The following is a 20,309-nucleotide window of genomic DNA, read 5'->3' on the forward strand; positions in this document are numbered from 1 at the left end:
TCAGCTGAGAGTCACCAGTGGGGCTTTCAATACATCATCTCATTCAATCCTCACTACAACCTTATAAGGGAGATTTTTAAAAAAATTACTATTACACGTATTTAATAGCATTGACACCCTCAAATAATGGACAGTGCAAATGGTAAATCTTCAAATGTCAAGGGCCTCTTTAAATATGCACTGCTTCTCCTGAGCTTTTTGTTAGGGCATCTAAAGTAAATCACACTTCAGACGCGACTGGCCCAAGTGTGGGAGACGTGCTGAGAAGGTGACTGTAACTTCCTCTCATTGAGCACCAGCTGTGAGCAGGCAAGTACACCATTTCAGTGACCCTGGAAGGTCATTATTCACAGGCGAGGTACAGTGCAGGAAAGGGACCCCCGTTAGGGGTGTGGGAGCCCCTGCTCCAGCTTCAGACCCCCCACTAACTTGCTGGGTGACCTTTAGGCAAGGTATTTAACCTCTGCATGCAGAGTTGAACCTAGGGCTAGACATCAGTTCCTACTGACGAGGAATCTGGGTTTGCATGAGCTCGATTCAACACACCTGGATTAATTTCCTCACTTGGACTGAGGAATCGCTGGGGGCTCAGAGATGTCAAAGAGCTTTCCCAAAGGTACCAGCCGGTGAGGGGCAGAGGGGCACGGAGGGCTATCTGGGCATGGTTTGTTTGCAAGCTCTTCTGAGGATTTTCATACTGAGTGTTCCCAGCCTGAAGCCTGTAGGGGCTGCCTCAGAAAGTGCAGCCCGAACAATCACACCAGGGCATCTGCAGCCAGCCTTCCGTCTCTGGGGTCAGAAGACTGGGCCAGGCTGTGGGAGCAGCTCAGCCTGGGCAGGAGCCACTGCCCCCAGTGGAGACTTTTCATGGGAGCAGCGGGGGAGGAGGGTGGACAAACCTCATAAGTTAGTCCTGGAAAAAATTTAGAGAGCTTTTAATTTACTGAGAGTGCGTCTGAATCAGCGGGCCCAGTAACCTGCATCGCTAGCGGTATGCTTCCCAGGACCTTGAAAATACTGATCTAACCCAGCCCATTCCCAGGGAGGGAATGGCTTTCTCAAGGTCACACAGCCTCCTTATTTCTGTAATGACCTTTCCATGTAGATGTAACGCATGCATTTGCATTGGCAGAGCTGGGCCCGGGCTCGGCACACTCTAAGAACCGGACCAGGTCCTTTGCTGCCCTGGGCCTCAGTTTCCTGACCACTAAAATGGGAGGCTGTGCTGCACCATTTTGACCTTTGGTGTTCCGAGAGTGTTTGCATCTGGGTAATGGGCTAATACTGGATCTCTTTCTGGCTGGCCGGCTTCATGTATTACAGCACTTCTACCCTTGCTCCTTTACGCATCTGATCTGCTGGCAGAGGCATCATGAGTGAGTTGGAATGTTCCAGTCTGACTCTCAGCAGCTGAGCTCTTGGTCACTTTCCTTCAGGACTGGGGGTCCGGTGCCCCCTTAAAATCTTCCAAGCCCCCTAACCCTGTCCAAAGGCCTATGTGCTAACTCACCCCTTAGCATGGCTTTGAAGTTGCCTTACAAGCTCACACCTTCCAGTTATAAAGGGATGAGACCTGGGGGCCCTTGGTGACTACAGTGAACAATACTGTATTATATATTTGAAAGTTACTAAGAGAGTAGATCTTAGATGTTCTCACCACACACACAAAAAAGGTAACTAAGTGAGGTGATGGGTGTGTTAACTAACGTGACTGTGGTAATCGTTTCACAATATATGTGCATATCAAATCATCACTGTTGGACACCTTAAACTTATACAGTGTTATATGTCAAATATATCTCAATAAAGCTGGAAAGAATAATCACCCCATATCCTTTGCCAGCCCCCGTCCTTCCCCACAGTGCTGCACCCCCACACCACATGGACGCACTGTTCCCCTAGCAGGCCATGCTCTGGTCAGCTTTGCATCTTCGAATCTCTGTTGGCATGAGCTGGACCACCAGCCCCTCTGGCTCAGAGCCTGCCACATTATGGGATGGATGCTGGTAAGCCCTGGCTCCTTCCCCTTCTGTGCGTAGCCTGTGTTTGGACACTATGCTCCATCCCTTAGGTTCCCACCAGATGTCCAAGCGTAGATGCCAGCACGTGTGCTCTTTCCTTCCCAGCCATGAGCCCTCCTCTTCCCTGCACCCACATCCTTCATCTCTGAGTTTACCCTTGCAACCTGCCCTGCCTGAAATGCCTACCACTCCCAATCCCCCTGATCCTTCAGTGGTCAAACTCAAGTGCAGCCTTTCATAAACCCTTCTCTGCCCACCCAGGTCTCATCCTTTGCCCTGACCTTCCAGAGCACTTGAACACTGCAGCCCGAGGCAGGTCACCTGAGGGGCAGGGAGGGAGCAACAGAGGACGATGTGTCAGCCTCATCCCCTCCTGCCCCCTAAAGGCCCCGTACGTATCAGCATCGCCCTCCCAGCAAGTCCCGAGCTCTGGGGGCCCAGTCTCCCTGTCTGCGCTCTGTGGCCCCAATTCAACCACACAGGTGCTCCTGGCAGATGGGAACACCTGTTCAGAGGCTGTCTTTGCTGCCTTTATTTCCCATGCATGCTATTCCCAGGGCAGGGCCATCACGTGTGCTGTTTCCCTTAGCTGCCCCCCATGCCTGCAGAGCCACCGCCCTGTCCCTGGCTCCTAGGGCCCTGTCTTGTTAGGCGCCTAGACAGCAAGATGATGCAGGAAGCAGCAAATTCATGGACAATGAGCACTGGCTCCCGGCAGCTGCAAAAAAGGAACCCAGGCTCAGGGACATTCCCGTCAGTACTAATTGTGAGCTCGGGTCAGGACCTAACTGTGCAGGCGGTTGGTTATAAGGGCTTCAGTAAAGCCCGTGAAATTGTCCCTTCCATCATTCTCATGAGGAAGAGGAGGCAAAGAGAAGTGCTGTAATGTGTGCAGAGCTTTCCTGATCTTGGGCAATTTATGGGGTCATAAATCTGGGCGTGAACTTAGGGAGCACCTGCTCCAACCCCCTCGTGTTCCACATGGGGAAACCGAGGCCCAGAGAGGGGAGGAGACTTGGCCAAAGTCACACAGCTAATTAGAGGCAGATGCAAGCCCTCAAGCTGGGGTTCCTGATCACCACTGCAGTGCCCTTTCCAAGGGGCTGCAGTCCCCAGGAGACACTGCGCTTTGTGTCCCCACATGCCGGCCCTGCTCTCTCCGCACTTGTTCAGCATGTGGCCCGGATGGTACTGGAACCTGCTCGGATAAGAACCCATCAGTTGCTTTGGAGTTCTGCCCGGTGCACCTCACTGTAGAGTGAGTGCAGTGGGTGGTCATGGCCACGGCCTGCTGGTGCGGGGCCAGTTCTCAGAACTGCCCAGTCCAAACCTGACGTGCTCCTCCCTCGCCCTGTCCCCTCGTCTGCCATCTCATCCCTTTACTCTGCACCTGGGACCCATGCCAGGTCACACGCAGGCAAGCCTTGACCGGCATTCCCCCTTCCAGCGCGGAGAGCTCATCGTCAGGAAAGATAGGCTAGTCCTGGTGATCTCATTCCCCTGAGTGAAAGGAAAGGGCCCCGGGTCCTGGGCCTCGCTGGAGGCTCCCAAGCGAGGATAACGCTTTCCCAACACCGTCCACCCAGACTTCTTGGTAACCTGATGGTCTGAGACAAATTATCTTCCTGCTGCCACTGCTAATGACATTACATTATCTTAATAAGGTCCCCAGAGCTGCCAGGAGTGGGAGAGCTAAGAAAAAAATACAGGGGGAAAAAAAAAGCATCAGCTGCCAGGCTCCTGGCCTTGTTTGGAGAGAGAGCTGTGGGGTGCCATGGAGCAATCAGCATTTGGCTTGCACTGGGGGGCAGGGGTTGGGGGCTAAAAGTTGCAGCCTTCATGGGATGTCGGTAGGGGATTCCGTGGAGACTGGGGAAATCGTGGCTCATCAGAGACTGATTTCTCGGGGTACAGAGCTTGGGGTGCCCATCCCTCTCCTCCACGCGACCACTGCTGTCTCCCGAGCTGGTCTCTTCTCAAGTGTGGCAGTTTCCTGACTTCACCACGTGTCCGCCAGACCTGACTGGAGCGCCTGTGAGAGCCAGGCTGTGGATGGGATGCAGGGGGTCCAGGAGGGAAGACTGCCCAAGCATGCGCTCTAGGGGCTCCCCTGACAGGCGGCCTGTACTCAAGGACCCATGTGGCAGGACAGGAGCAATTAAGAGTCTTCCGAGGCCTTCCCAGGCCCAGGCCAGGCCTAGTTGGTGGTGATGACAGGGGTTGGGGCAACGAGGAGGGGGAGGGCCCTGCGAGGTGGGTGGGCAGGGAAAAGCCCCACCAAGGGCAGCAGCGTCCCTCTGCACGCAGAAAGGATGAACACCTTCTTGTCCTCCCTGGCCCACGTGCTCCCTGTTCTTCAAGGCCCATCCTAGGGGCCACCTCTGGCCCACTAACCCCGTAGTCCTGACCTTTGGCCCAGGCTTCCAGACTTTCTGGGAATAGAAGTAAAGGACTCCTGACGAGGAGGGTCTGGGGAATCTTGGTCCAGGCTGCCTCTGCCCTAAGTCCTGGAACTGTTTCTCTCTCCCAAGTCACAGCCACAGGACCAGTTTCATCACGAGCTGTCTCTGCAGCCAGCACAGGCTGCGGCCGCCCTCAGGAAGAAAATGGTGACCTTGGACCGGGCTAGGGGAGTGGACACATAGACTCAGGCACAGACAGAGGAACTTGGAGTCCAGGTGATCATGGGATGGCCAGAGCTAGGAGGGGACAGCATGGGGCCAGAGATACACAGTCTGGTTGAAGCCTTTGAGGCCTTTCCTGGGGCTCCAGGGGTGCCTCGTAGCTGGAAGAATCAGTGGTGGGACAACTGTGGGACTGGCTGAAACCTAGAGCTGGCTCGGAGGTGAGATTCCCGACACCAAGGAATAGACACATGATGGTGGGGCTACAGTCCCTTCTTGGACACCCACAGAATGAGAGCAGTAAGTGGGGCCTCAGGGGCAGAAGGGGCTCTGTTGGAAGGACACCCAAGGCCCCTCCGCCATGTTGTGTTGCTGAAGTCATGAGGACTGATGTTCCCACGGGGCGTGGACATGCTGGGAGCTGGCATCGGAGGCCACAACTCAGAGCCTGGGCCACCTGAGCTGGAGGGTGGAGGGTGGGTTGCGCCAACGTCCCCCAGGAGGGACGGGAAGTGGCATCAACATCAGGAAGACAGGAAAGGAGGCCTGACCGGAGAGCAGAAGCTCAGTTATAACTAAGCAAAGACTCGGGCTCCAGAAAGGAAAACAGTGTCCACGAGGAGGACGTGAGGGCAGCAGGTCAGGGGTCGCTCGGCCTCGCGGGGGGTCCAGTCCCAGGTAGTGGCTTTGCCTTGCAAGGGAGTCTGGGAATTCCGAGTCAAAGAGGTAGCAGCTGCTGCTCCAAGTGGCCGCTGAAGAGCCTCCAGCTGAGGAGGGAGGGCAGTGTTACGGACGGTGGCTGCAGGAAGTCAGCCACACGGGGGTCCCCGTGGAAAGGCTGCGAGAGCACTTGGCTATATAGAGAGTTACAGGCCACCCGGACCTGGACAGGCCAGGGTTGAGGCTCTTTGAAGGCTGAAAAGAATCCTGCAGGCAGCTCCGGGGAGGCGACAGGAGGGCAGCAAGGAACCAGCGATTCCGAGGAATGTGACGGGGAGGGGTGTCGAGGCGTGTCCATCACGGGCAGCCACAGCCCACAGTGAGAAATAAAGTCTCTCGGGGAGGAGCCCAAGAAACTCTCCTCCAACCTCTCCCCACTCCGGGTATCTCTGCTCCTGCGAGGGGGACCCCAGAGCTTTTCTGATCTTTCTCAGGAGGGCCAGTGCCCAGTGGGAACCGAGTGAGGGGAGATGTGGATGGAGGCGGGAATGAAGCTGCGTCAGCTGGAGACAGGCCTGGGGGCCCAGATGGCTGTCGTTCTGCTGAGCAGGACTAGACCACAGGGAGGGCAGGGCCGGGGGCTGGATGGCCTGGAGGGGTGGTGAGCAGGCAGGCACAGAGGCCACCCTGAGTGATCAGCAGGAATGTGCTGGGAGGGAGGGTTCTGGAATGCGACCCTCCTATACAACACAGCATTGAGGCCCAAACCAGGAGGCCCACGCAGAGGATGTTCTGGTGTCAAGAGGGTGAGAAGTCTGTCTTGACTGACCGAGTTTAAAACTTTCCCTAGGGAAGGCAGGGACACAGACCGGCACGGCCCTCACAGCGGAGTGTGGGAAAGGCCCGGAGGGAAGTGGGGAACGGAAGGGAGATGGGGACTTGGTCGGGGGCAGGGCAGGCTCGCTCTGAGGTACCCTGAGATGCAGCACAAACCCTTGAAGCCACAGACCAGGGTCTCCCCTGGAGAGAGGGGTGTCCCCAAGTGTCAGCCATCTGCGCAGGGGACAAGCAAAGGAGGTGGAGCCCAGATGGCAGGAGTCAGGGGCTGGCTTTTCTGGATCAGGCCTGTGAAGAGTGTCCACGTCTTGAAGTCATTCCAGGGGGCTGCGGAGAGGCACTGGCTCCAGATGCGTGAACTGTGCTTGAATTTGGACTGGGCTCTGGTTTATCTTCCGTTATCCCTGTGCTTTTGTCAAGCCTTTACAGGTGTTCTGTGGATCTAAGGTGAATTCAGGAGAAGAGGAGGGTGGGAGGTGGAGGTGACATAAGAGTGGCAGGGCCATTAGTGGGGGTCACCCGAGAGGGGGGTGAATCTCGGGGACTTTGGGGCCAGCTGCTCTGCAGCGATAAGAGAAGCAAGCCCCTGAGGTCAGCACTGCTGGGTGGAAGGGGACACACCCGGGGTATGGGGGGCCCTGCCCCTCTGCACCTGGAAATGCTCCCTTCACTGTCGGCTCGGAGCAGCTGGGACATTCTGCTGGGGTTTCCTTCACAGAAGCAGCTGTGAGGGGACCCGAGGCCACCTTGGAAACAATCAGCGTTGTCCTTTGAAGCGGTCACCGGAAGAGCCTGCAGAGCTGTTTTCACAACTGTCAGCTGAACATAAACTCAGATCAAGTTTTCAAGCCACCAAAGAGAGTGGGTCTTGTTACTTAGCAGAACTCGTCTTGTTTTCCCCCCAAAAGAACTGCCCCTGATTTGATAATCAACCTGATGCAAAACATTGCACTCTCTCCTCAAAAACCAAAGCTTTGGGCCCACTGGGGCAAATCAAAAGAATGAGCCCCAGCAATTCCCAAAGATGAACGGCTAGGGGGATACGGGGTGATAGGAGCACCTCTGGAATAAGTGTGGGTTTCTCAAGGCGGGTTCTCTGATGGGGACGGTGGCAATGTGGGGAAAGGACCTGGTCTAGGAAGTCACAGTCCCAGGGCAGGTAAACCACATCCGACACACTGAAATGACCAAGCCCTGATGCAGGGCACTCACCAGAACCTTCCGCAGTGTGGACATGGCTGGGAAGGTCAGCCTCACATCAGTGACCACCATCGGCACCGATAGACCATATCTCCCCCAAATGAGGCCCATCAAAACCTAGCACTGGACAAATCGGACCCTACATCGTCCCACCAATCAGTTCTGACCACAAAAGTTGCTGTGCAGAGAAGGTACACGACACACGCGTGCTGAATGGGATGGAGTCCGGGAAAGATGAAAGGCTTATCATATATTGATTTCAAAGTTCAACTTTTATAACAGCATAGAGTTAACCCTCTTCCCAACATGGACAGTCAAGGGAGAGAACGTAAAAGGAGGCCCACCCTTTAGGTCTGACCCAAAACAGGACTGAAAGGGCCTACAGGGGTCTCACTGGGATTCAAGTCCCAGCTCTGCCATTTCCCAGCTGGGCTTACGAGTGGCTGACTAGCCACTGGGAGACAGATCACCTGTCTGTGGACAAGGGCCATGGCCCTCCCTGACTTCCAGGACATGGCGGGGGCGGTAGCATATGTAATCCATTCAAGACAGGCCCTGGCATGCTGTCCGGGCTCCAAATAAAGTAAAGGAGGGGCTGCACTCCATTGGGAGCTTCAAACTGGCTTTCCTGGATCTACAGCGGGTGCTGAGATCCCCCCTCCCCGCTTCTGCCTTAACCAGAACAGCTCGGCTCTGATCTCTTTTGCATCTTGGCCTTCTACCTAATAGCATATATAGGAAACTATCTGAACATCACTGCACCAGCTAATGCCTAGCCCCTGTTCTGGCGATGAGCTCGCTGTGCATCTAGGATCCAGCCGGACCTCCCCTGACCCGGGTGCCTCTCCCTCCTCGTGGCCCCCGGCCCTCCCCGCCCTGCCCCTCACACCCTCAGGCCTCCGTTCGCACCTGGTGAAGCGGACCTCGCAGATGTTGCACATGTATGGCTTCTCCCCGGTGTGGGTCCTCATGTGCCGTGGCAGCTTCCCAGCCCCCATGATGACTTTGTGGCAGATGGGGCATTGCTGAGAGGCCTTGGGCTTCAGCTTGCGCTCCTCCACCAGCGGCCAGGGCGGGAAGAGGCCCCCTAGGCGGGTGGCGCTCAGGAAGTTGAGATAGGCACCGTAGTCATCCTCTGCCTTGATGGGGCCCAGCGGCCCCCCGGGAAGGTCTGGGAACATGGCCTTGAAGAAGTCGCTGGGGAAGGGCGGCGGCGGAGGTGGGGGCAGCTCCCCCTTCTCCTCCTCCTTGATCTTGCGGTTCTTGATGACCAGGTCTAGGGGCCCACTGTCCATGGGCTGCTCGGGCAGCTGGGCGAAGGCACCAAAGTCCCCTGACCAGAGGTGTGGAAAGAAGTCCGGGGCGAACGGAGATAAGGAGGCTCTCCTGTCGGGGATGTTGGCTTTGGGGTACAGGTTCTCCCTCAGCAGAGATTCAATGGAGAAGTCCCGGATCACACCCAGGTGGCCAGGGCTGCCGGCCCGGAAGGAATCGGGGAAGTCCCTGGGTGCGTCTGAATAGGCCTTCTCCGAGAGGTGGTCCGTCTTGGAAGGGCTTTGGTGGCAGTTGATGTCCTGGGGGTCAGGCAAGTTTTCTTGATCAGCAAAATCCTCCGTGTCATCGTCCTCGTCCTCCTCCTCTTCCTCCTCCTCCTCCTCTTCGTCCTCCTCATCGTCGTCATCTTCGTCATCATCGTCGTCCTCTTTGTCATCCTCCTCCCCCCCGTCTCCCCCGGGCTCCATGATCTCCAGGCACACGTTCACGATGCACTGGATCTCCAGCATCCTGGCGGCGTTGAGGATGTGCTTGACGTTGGAGGCCGTGATGGTGAGCGTGGAGGTGTAGGCAAACTCCAGGATGGCGGCCAGCGCCTCGGGCTGGACGAAGTCGATCTCGTAGACGTAGGGCTGGCTGGCTAAGGTGCCGGCTGTGAAGAGCTTCTTGAAGTACTTGCTGCAGGCGGCCAGGACGGAGCGGTGGGTGCGGTACTCCTGCTCCTGCACCACCAGGAGCACGTCGCAGAGCAGCCCGTCATGCCGCTGCTCGTTCAGGCTGCACAGGACCTCGCTGCTGTGGTTGGGGAAGGGAATGCCAATCAGCTCGTCAATGCCATTGGCCATGTTCTCAGCCAGAGCCCTGTGGGGACACACACAGGGAGAGACCGGGTTAGAGGACGTGGCCCCAAGAGGGGATGCCAGCACTGGGACCCTGGCCCAGGGAGGCCAGGCCGGTGGGCGTGCTTGCCCACCCCTGCCTTTGCTTGGGGCTCCCCTCCCTCCCCCTCTGCTAGAAACCCGGCCCCTCTTCCTCAGCTTTTCCCAATCTCACCTGGAATTCAGAGCCCTGCTCAAAAGCTGGGGCTTCTCAGTGAACCACTGGGCTCTTCCCGGGACCCCAAAGGCCCTTGGAGTTGGGCTTGTCATTGGGCAGCTGGCGTCTGCCTTTTAGCAAAGGCCGTGGAATCTTCTCGCAGGCACGATTTCACTGAATTCCACTTTGGGAATGTGCAATTCCTGAATGCGGGGACGGGAAGCCATGTGAAACTCCATTGCTCTGTATGCTACGGGAATGGTGGCCGCTACGGACTCACGCAACGTCTGTGGGTCAAGCGCCAAAAGAGGAATTTTCTCTCATGACTCAGGGCTCCCTTGGGGAGAATGCTTTGGTTTATTTCACAAATCCTCTGACTCCTCTAACAGATTCAGATTTTGCTACTTTTGGCTATTGATGTGGGCTGTACTAACGGAGGGGTCTACTAACAGTAGCTGAGTTGTTCCCCAGCCAAACTTTGTATGTGGCAGTCTTAACCCCCCAGTATGTCAGAGTGTTACTGTATTTTGAGGTAGGCTCTTTAGAAGGGGAATTAAGGGTAAAATGGGGTCCTATGAGAGGGCTCTCATCCAGTATGACCAGTACCCTTACAAGAGGAGAGTAGGGCACAGACACACAGAGGGAAGACCACGTGAGGACACAGGGTGGAAGACAGCCACCTACAAGTCGAAGAGAGAGGCCTCAGAGGAAACCGGCCCTGCCGACACCCTGATCTTGGACTTCCAGCCTCTAGAACTGTGAGAAGATAAATCTCTGCTGTTTAAGCTCCGGTCTGTGGTACTTTGTTATCACAGCCCTAGCAAACAGATAACAGCTTCTAGGAATCTTCAAACCGATCTCGTGGCCCATTTTCAGCAAGGGAATGGGGGCCTTATGGCAGGTGTTCTGCTTTCTGACCTCTTTCTGGCTTCATCTTAGCTGATGAGGTTTCCCTTCATTTGCAATTCTTGATTTTTTAGAAAACACTGACCTCCTATATGTGTATATCTGTGAGCCATTTGACCTATAAATATTTATATTCAATATTAAATTCGAGCTCATTGTTAGTTAATTTATCATGTCTGTATTCTGTTACTCTTTGGGAAACATATCCCTATGGGGAGAAGCCTCTTCTAAGACACCTCAGCATTATCTATACATAAAACACGAAGTGTGGCCGGTCATAGCCGCCAGCGGTCGGGGAGGCGGGCGCAGAGGACAGCAGGCACCCCCTCCCTTCAGGGAGCAGAATTCACAACCCAAGTCAACAGATTCAACCTGGACAACAAGCCACCTCAATTTTTATGCCAGGGCACTGACGGCCCTGCTACTCGGGGCAAAGCTTGTCTGTGGCCCATGGATAAATCCTAGCAAAAGCTTGGCCCTTACCCAGCTGCAATTACAGTGGGGAGAAAAGAAAAAGGAAAACAAAGTCTGGAAGATCCACGGCTCAGTGGAAAGAGCTTTGGGGATCCCCACGTACTTATCTTCGGGATGTTTCTGCCCTGAGAAGGCAGAGGCAGTGGAAGGAGAGAAGAGAGAAGTGCCAGGCCCACAATATGTGCCCCAAGTGGCCTGGAGGCACCAGGGACCTGGTGGGGTGTCAGGGTGCTGGGTCCTCTGCCACCCTCCTCTCTCTCCTCTGTGGGTGGTGGAGGGCCTTAGCCTTCCCCCCGCAATCTCGCCCGGAGAAGGTAGTCAAGAGGTTTCCCAGAGCAAAGGCCTTGCCGCTTTCCTGCTTTCTTAAAAAGGGCCAGAGACCCCGCAGGCCGTGCATTCATTCTCTAAATAGACTTTGGGTTTCTTCCTGTGCCCGGCCCTGCTCTGGGCTCTGGGGATGCACAGAAGGCAAACCAAGCAGGCCCTTGCTCTAACAGAGCTTACAGGGACATAACAACTGTGATAAAGATGCAGCAATATCCACCAAAGAGGAATAAGGTATCACCACACACCTATCAGAATGGCTAAAGTAACAAAAAGTGACAACACATCGCTGTGTCTGCCTGGCTCTCTCTGGGTTCACTCACTCTGGGGGAAGCCAGCTGCCATGTCACCAGGACAGTTCTATGGCGAGGTCCGCGTGGCAAGGGACTGAGCAGGTCCAAGTCACCAGCTGTGTGAGTGAGCCACCAGGAGAGTGGGTCATTCAGTCCCAGTCAGGCATTCAGAGGACAGCACCCCTGCTGACATCCTGACTGCAGGTTCATGAAAGGCACTGAATCAGAACCACTTAGCAAAGCTGCCTCGGAATTCCTGACTCATAGACACCGGGAGATAGTAAATATTTATTCTTGTTTTAAGTTACTCAGTTTCAGAGTAATTTGTTATACAGCAATAGATAACATAATAGATAACAGATAATACAACAGGCAACACAGAGGCACTATTCACTTCATAGACATTATGGGTTTGTGATAGCTATCGTTTCTGGCAGATGGTGTTAAATGTTGTCTTCTGACAATATCAGTATATTATGACACTAGTTTGATAGATGGAAGTAGATGTATCGAGGAAATGACACCTTTTTAAAATTCCCACGAAGCTACCCTAATGGTAGCAGGGTTCTGACCCTCAGAGGAACCTTCTCACCTGAAAAGACTGTTCGTGAATGAAATGCCCCATCAACTATTAAAAGCCCAAATCATTAAAACCTCAGGAAATTGGTTCTTTCATGCAAGTTTTCTTGCTTGCCAAGGGCTTATTCCTATAAAGACAAAAATGTTTTAAAACGTTTTTCAGGAAAAATTCCCACAATTCCTTAAACTTATCCCCACCTTCTTAAATAGAGGAGCTGGAACCCATTGGATGGGGTGTAGGTGATCCGTGTCTCACCCGAGCCCTCTGAGGGACGGAGAGCACCATCCCTGTGCTAAATGTCCCGCTTCCCATGCTTTTGGAGCTGGTCTGCTTGGGCCTGGGGGTCAGGAACCACAGCTGTGTGACTCTGGGAGCCCCCCCCACCTCTCCGGGCTTCTCTTTCCTCATCTTGTCATTGGATGGACAGGGGAAATCTGAAAACCGGCGTCCATGAGGAAGCACAAAGTGGATCTGGCAGTGGGGAGGGGGCAACAGGCCTGGGTGACCCTGGACTTGAAGGCTGGTCTGTCCAGCAGCGACTTCTCACCATGGCATGGTTTGGAATCTTCGTCCCGTTCCTGGAGGAACAGATGTAACCACAGAGCTCGGGGCTGTTTTTCCTGGCAGGAGGTATCAGGGGAAGGGGGGCTGTGGTTTGCTGTTTATTGACTCTTTGGGAAGAAGTGCCCCCACCCTGCCTTCACTCTGGAAGCTTCCCTGGTGACCCTAAGATCCCCATGCCTGGAGGGCCCACAGACAGCAGTGTTCCAGAGGGGATGCCATGTCCAGTCTCCACCTTTGCACCCAGGCCCTCCATCCCCTTCCTTCCATCCCTCCCATCGCCCAAGCCAGGGCACTCTTTCTCCAAGAATAACACGCTCAGGAAAGAAAATTACACACACACGCACACAAACACAAAACCAAACCGCTCGACAGCTAGGAGAGGCTTGACGCAAAATATGAACCTCTGGTAGGAAGGTGATAGAAAAAATATAGAGTCAAGAAATAAAGGCGGAGGAGGAAAAGGGGGAAAGAGGAGCTTGCAAATGGAAGAAGGAGGTTAAAGAGCCAGAATGCAGGGCGCGTGAAACCCTTTCAGGTGTGCTCCCCATTCCAGAGGACATGAGGCTCACCACAGCCTCCCCTGGGCCTGTGCCCTCTGTGGAAGGTTCTAGAGCCCAGGTATGTCCAAGTAGCCTTCTGGCAAAGGCAGCACTTCTCATCTCTGGCCTAGGTTAATTCAACTGTAACATGAGAACATCACCAGCCTCAGGTACTCTACCTGCCTCCCCCCCCCTCACTATAGGGAGATGGGTCATGCCCTTTAGCTCACCAGCTAAAGAGGAGGAGGGGGTGTTTCTATGAGAGGATCAGAGAAGAGGTGGGGTTGGAGCCTTTGGAAGGAGAGAGAGGGCCTTGGACTTAGAGAATTGCACTGTAGAAACCTGGCTCTAGAAGTCCTCCGAACTAATTTCTTGAGTGTGACTTGAATTTTTGTTTTTATTTGTGTCCTGTTCTAATAACCAAATCAATCAAGCAGGCAAGCCAACATTTATAATAACAATCAATACTAGCTACCATTTATCAAGTGCCTGTAACGCGTGGGTCATTGCACCTCTAAGCCTTCTTCAATCAACACGAGCATGAAAGATACGTATTTTTATCATCACCCATTATCATTGGGCAAGTAAGTGACTTGCCCAATGCCACACACAAGTGTCCGGACCAGGGTCTGAACACGGCTGCATTTGGTGCCAAAGCTCACGTTCATTCCCCTTATAACACTGCCCCCTACAAAGTCCGACTCGTGGGTAGGGGGATTTGGACCCTAGCCCCCAAAGGTTTATAGATTTAATCAGAGCCAGGGCTGAGGGTTGTACACCAGGGACCTAAGACCCAAGCAGGCCAGGGGGGCTCAGGACTGAGCACCAGTGAGAGAGGTATGGACAGGGAGGCAACAGACCCCTGTGGGCTGGGGGATCGGAGCAGGCTTCCAGGAGGAGGGGCCCTGTCTGATCTGTGAGGGATAAAGAAGATTTCACTGGGCAGAGGGGCAGGAAGGACCTGCCCCATATCATTTGGATCTGGAAAGCTTTGGATTTCTAGAGTCCCATCTGAAGATGTGTTTACCCTGGGTCCTGAGCGGGATCACACAAGAAGCTGTTCTCAGACAGCGTGTGCCTGAAGTTGGCTGACAGCCATCTGACAACAGGGGGATTATGCTGGGAGGTGGAGAGTGAGGGCCCTGCTTTAAGACCTCCCGGGTGCACATCCTGGCCTCGGGGACTAGGTTTCACCCTCCTGAGCTCAGTTTCTTCATCCGTTCAGTGGGGATGGTGAGAGTTGCTGGGCAGATCAAATGAGGGAAGGCACATGACGTGCTCCTGGGACAGAGGAGGTACTCAAACACTGCTGGCAATTAGGAAGTCCGGGAGGGACAAAGACACCTAACAGGGGTCTTCACAGAGGGAGGTGGCATCATACCAGGAACGAATTTCCCTTCTGTATAGTTTTGCAGAGACCATACTAGTTAATCACCTCTCCCAAAGACATTCCCAGGGCCACCCCAGCATGTGGAGGACGTTGTAGTCTTCCAAGGTCCTTTCATACCTCCTGTCTCATGTACTCCTAACCCAAAGAGGCAGGCAAGGCTTGTAGAAACTTTATGCCTATTTTACAAGTGAGGAAAATAAGGCACAGTGAGTAGCTTATGCCCAAGGTCACACAGCGCATTAATGTCAGAGCGGGAATTAGAACCAGGTATTCTGATGCCTAAGCCTGTGCCCCCAACTGCGTGTGGGGTTGCCTGACTAGTAGGCACCCCATGTTCTAGGACTGGTTTTACTAGGAATGTGAAGTGCAGGGATTGGCAAATTATGTGTATACTCCTGCTGCCCTCAGTTTGCTTATGTGGGAAATGGGGAAGTAATTGCATGGATCTCACTTGCTCCAGGGCAGGCTTTGTCTCTTATATGTCTGTATCATTCCCAGGATGCCATTAAGCAGGAACATGGGAGACGCTGAATGAATGAGGTCTGTTCAAATACAAGGTGGAGAGAGCCTTGAAGTCACAAAAGGCAGTGGGTGGCCCCAGCCCTCTGCACTGGGGACATCTGACATTTGAACAGAGCCCTATCATTCGGAAAGTGTTTATATCTATTCATTTCATCCTTATTATGATTCTCATTTGATGGGGATCAGAGAGGCTAAGTCATTTGCCCCAAGTCACACAGCTAGAAAACAGCAGGTCAGGAATTTGATTTCTGCTCCAGTCCCATCTCTTTCCTGTCCTCCATGGCTACCTCAGTGATGTGACTTTCAGGACAATTCTATTGCCTTGATCCACAAGTCCAGTGCCTCCTTGAATCATGATCAGGTCAGCAAATCTGGGGCCCAGGATGATGCTTCCATCTGCCAAATCCCCACGGCAGACTGGCCCCAGCTGGCAGGCTCCCACTGCCCTGGGAGTGGTCCCACCCCCCTCTCCAGCCTCCAGTTCCTCCCCTGTCTGGGCCTGGAGCTTCAAAGACGCCTGGCAGAATTAGTGACTGCCATGAGGGCGAGGGTGGAGTTGCACAGGGGCAGAGAAGGGATGTGGATTCTTTTCCAGATTTGGGAATGAGGCTAGGTAGCACCTACCTGCCTCCTTCAAGCAGGTCCTTAGTCTCTGTGGTCTGTGTAGGCAGGGACCAGGGCAGGAGAGAGCCCAAGGAGGCCTGGCCCAAGCAGCTGTCCAGCCCCGTGGATCTCTGCTGGGTGCGCCCCACCCTGCCCTTAGCACTTCCCCTAAGCAGGGCAGCCACACCCCTCGGCCCCTGGAATGCCCCAGAGGCTGGGGCCAGACATGTGGGCTGGAAGGCTGGGCGGCGGGGCAGGGCCTCCTCAACTTCCAACCTTTGCTCCACCTGCCAGAGCTCCCCGGGCAGAGCCCTCCCAGCTGCATGAAGCCTGCCCCACCTGCTCTGCTACCCTGTCAAGACATGCCTGGAGGCCACAGTCCCCAGCTGAGCCTTGGGCCCAGGGCTTGGAGCCGCTTGTTGTCTGTGAAATGAGCTCTGAGCCTCCCTCCTCTGCAAACGGTGATGGATGTTCCAGATGTTCCCTGACAGCTGGGTTACAGGCCCTCTCGGCAGCACATGGTCATGCTTCCCCATTCTCCCCGCCCCCCGTCCCCCAATGCCTGGTCCCTCCACCCACAGCATAAGACTTGACAGGGCACAGGCCAGGCCCCGCAGGAGTGCCTGTGTTTCTACCCCATACGGAGGGATTCTCCCCACATCCCTACACCTGGGGGCCTGAGCTCCTTCTCTTGACACCAGGCACTCAAGTCCCTGCCTCACTGTCCTCTGAAGCCCCCTGACTTAACTGTGCTGTGTGTTTGTTGAGCACACCCACTTTTCTCTATACATTTTCTGAGGAACCCTTGGTACAGAAGGAATTATTTGGCCCACTTGGCTGGCGAGAAACCGAAGCTCATGCTGGGTGAACTGTCTCGCCCAAAGTCACAGAACAAAGTAAGTGACAGAGACCCCGGACCTCCTGACTTGTCACCCAGACCCTGTCCACTGTATCACGCTGTATCTATTTCTTGTCACCTCCACCCTCATCACCATCACCACCCCCACACTCCACATTGGTTTGGTTTTATCAGAACAAGGTCTAGAACCCCCACTGGGAGTTTTGACGGGGGACAAAATCCAGGCTGTGCTTCTCCCCCCCTACATTCTTACCGGGATGAAACACACACTTGGGACGGACTTGAGGGGTACCTCAGAGGGCAGCTTGAGTGACGGGTGAGGAAGATTGAGGGGTAGCTCTGCACCTGGGCTTTGGTCCTGGGGTGGGGTGGGGGCGTCTGAGTGTCGGAGCTGTTTAATCTCCCCCGGGAGGAACCTCTTCTTCACAGCATCTGGGTGAACCCCAAGTGGGTGTGCTGGGGCCCCTGCCCCCATCCCCTCACCCAGGGGGTGGCTTGGAACCTGTTACTCTTCAAAGCACTTCCACCTGCGTGGCAGCAGGCGAGGCCAGTATCATACCCATTTTACAGATAAAGAAACAAAAGTGAAGTGAAGTGAAGGTCACAACATCCATCAATAACGCTGGAAATCTCATGTATTCCCTGAGGCCATAATCTGGGGGCCGCACTGTGCAGTAACCTTGCAGGAAAGATAGGAAGGGTGGGTTGTCTAGGGTCTGCATGGCCTGGAGGGGCTGAGGCCCCTAGCACGCCGGTGGGGAGGGTCCCACCTCAGACGGCTAGAGCGCTGGCTGGGCTGGCCTTGGGAGTCTGGGCCAGACACATAAGTGGTATCCCTTCCAACTGTGGTTCTTTAATTATGTATTCATCCTTTATTTATTAGAGGGCAAGGCGGGGGAGGGGGGAAGACTTGTTTTCTTTTAAGAGAAATTACACACCTCTTTATGTTCCAAATAAAGGATTTACTACTTGTGTTTATTACAGGCGATTTCCCGAGCCAGAAAACTCCTTGGGAGGCTTATTAGACCTTATTAAACCACCGAAAATTTAGATAATAAAATAAATCACTTGCTTCCCATAAAGAGCACTAGGCCCTGGGTTACTGAGTTTCAGAATCCCAGCTGCCTCTAGCTGCCTTTTCAAGGGGTGTCCCGGCTGGTGGGCTGGTGGGCTATGCTCCCCACGGCCACGAGCTCACAGGAGGGTGGGGAGGTGGGGACCACACAGGAGCCCCGGGAGCGCTATTCTTTCAGCATTTCTGCCCAAAGCGGCCGTCTCCTGCAGAGGGGCGGGAATGGTTTTGATTTTGTGAGCTATTTGAGGAGTTGTGTTTGGAGTGGGTTAAGAAGCACCACTTATTTCAACCCTTCCTGGGGATATAGTTTAGTGTTTCTTCTAGGAGGCACCAAGGTGCTTACACAGCTGGCCAGCCTGAGCGCGCTCTGCCGTCCAGCCACCTTGACCTGTGAGCCCAGGGATCCCTGTGCATCTCCTATTGCCGCCGGGCCAGGGGGCTTGATGTTGGGAGAAGGGAAAGCACTGCCAGGTGAGAGGGCCAGAGCTGGAGCGGAAGAAGGCCGAGGCCTGTTTTGGGAAAGGGCATGAAGAGGAGGGGCTGAGAAACGCCCAGGTGTGCAGTCGGCAGAGGGGGCTACGACGCTTTGGGGGAGGAGGTACAATTAAAGTCTGCACTGACAATTCATCTGTGCTCTGCAGCTGAGCTACTGGTGACCTCGGACTGGCCACGGTCCCTTTCTGAGCTTCAGTTTCTTCTTTCATGTGAGACCAGGAGGCTGTGAACGTCCCTTGCTGCCCACACACTCGACGGTGCTACGGTGTCCTCTAGCTGATCCACTTAAATATTCTGGCTCCAGGGTGGATCTTTGGATTCTGAGGTCACGAGCAGCTCAACCTCTGCTGTCTTGGGGCTGCTGTGCCCAACTGTGGACTTTCTAATTCTGTCTTCCACCCCCAACCCAGGTGTCTCAGGGACGCTGCCAGGTTACACAGGGAAATAAGTGTGAACACACAGTGGGCTTTCAGAGGACACGTGTTCTACAGTGTCAAGATGGGATTAGCATTTGACCACACCGGGCAGAGCGCTAGAGACTCGACAGTTTGGTAAAAGACGCGTGATATGCTCCCTCTCCCCGGAGGGAGGGTGAGGCGGCCGCTCTGGGTTTATCTTCCCAGCTCTCCGACAGTGCCAGGGGTGGGTGTGGAGCTGGGCAGCGGCCCGGGGAAGGGTCTGGAAATTGCTTCTCCAGAATGTGCCCTAATTCATTACAAGCAATTCTACAGGCCCTGTGTGGGGAGCATGAGGAAGAGACAGGCACCCAGCTTGACAGAGATACAACATATGGGAGATGGAGGGTTCCTTCTGAGATTCCTCCAGCTGATATCGACCGAATGAAACTATCAGCTGAGATGTACTGAGTGCTCGGTGTGAGTTGCTGACCTAAATATTTTATGTAGATTCTCTCACTGAATCCTCTCCAAAACCCATTTTTCAGATGGAGAAACTGAGGCAGAGTTGGGACTTGAACCCAAGCTGCCGGGCTCCAGGTTTCCTAAGCAGAGTTTACCCATCTGCGGCTGGAGAAACAGGGATGGAATTCCTTAAGAACTCACAGAAAAGTGGGAGATAAAGACAGCAGTGCTAAGAGCTAGGCCAGAGGTGAGAACAGGGTCCCTTGGGGGCAGGCCGAGGGGGCAGGGACTCCATCGGGGTGGGGTTGGGGAACTCCACTGGGGAAGCGCTGGCAGGGAGAGGAGGCCTCAGATGCACTCGGACTGTGTAAGAGGCCATGGGAAGGAAGTCAGGGAAGCTTCTGGATGGGAGAGGAATCTGCTTGGAGCTGCATTTGAGGAGGTGTCAGCAACAGGCAGTCCTGGAAGGGCAAGGCAGGGCAGCTGGAAACCAGCTAGGATAGTGTACCCTCTGACCCGTTCCTCACAGCCACACCCCTGCTCCGGACCCCTGGGCTCAGAAGGGGTAGGGAGAAGCCCCCGGGGGGGGGAAGGGGCCGAGGGAGGAAGGAGGGCAGGATCCCACTCCCAGGCCTCATCCAGGTGTAAGATGTCCCAGTTATGCCTCAGCTCTTGAAAAGCACTTCGGCCTCCCTGCTGCCGTCCACTTGGATTTGGAGATAAGGCCTGGATCAGCAGCCCAGCCGGATGGCCTCAAGGATCCCACCCCTGCCTGTGTTTTCCAAAGGAAGTGAAACCTCAGATTTGCCTCAAAACTTGCACTTTTCTTCTAAGCAGACGCCATCCACCATGAGACCCGCCTGGCATTTTGGCTGGAAGGACAAACTGGAAGCTTGCAATTTTCGGGCTTAATTGCACAGTTAGTTCCATATAATATTATTATATAGAACTTTTATTGCATCGAGAAAGTCCAAGCATTTCCTTTTCTTAGTTACACTTGAGCCCTGTCCCTCCTCGGCTATAATTTTCTCTCTTGCCCGCTGCAGAACTGATGGCTGTTTGGTTCCAGGAGCCCTCTCCAAAGACAGGACAATTAGGATGTGAGTGGAAACTCATTTGTCACAAGCGGTTTACTCATGGAATATGAGTCAATTTGCAAACGTTACTGATCAC

At 54.4% G+C, this 20,309-nt stretch overlaps 1 protein-coding gene across 6 annotated transcripts in view; it reads right to left on the minus strand.

The window, feature by feature from the left end:
• ZBTB7C (zinc finger and BTB domain containing 7C) overlaps positions 1-20,309 on the minus strand; it is a 375,288-nt gene that overhangs the window by 5,092 nt on the left and 349,887 nt on the right. For 5 of the 6 annotated variants that reach the window (XM_060118296.1, XM_060118294.1, XM_060118295.1 and 2 more), the window contains one exon: positions 8,252-9,478. In XM_060118296.1, the coding sequence (XP_059974279.1) occupies positions 8,252-9,462 (1,211 nt within the window). In that variant the 5' untranslated portion in view covers positions 9,463-9,478. Of the gene's footprint in view, positions 1-8,251; positions 9,479-9,670; positions 9,719-20,309 lie in introns of those variants that run through there. The other variant, XM_060118297.1, reaches the window with a different exon arrangement.

This window comes from Mesoplodon densirostris, chromosome 15 (genome assembly GCF_025265405.1).
Source record: "Mesoplodon densirostris isolate mMesDen1 chromosome 15, mMesDen1 primary haplotype, whole genome shotgun sequence".
In the NCBI taxonomy this organism is placed as follows: Eukaryota; Metazoa; Chordata; class Mammalia; order Artiodactyla; family Ziphiidae; genus Mesoplodon; species Mesoplodon densirostris.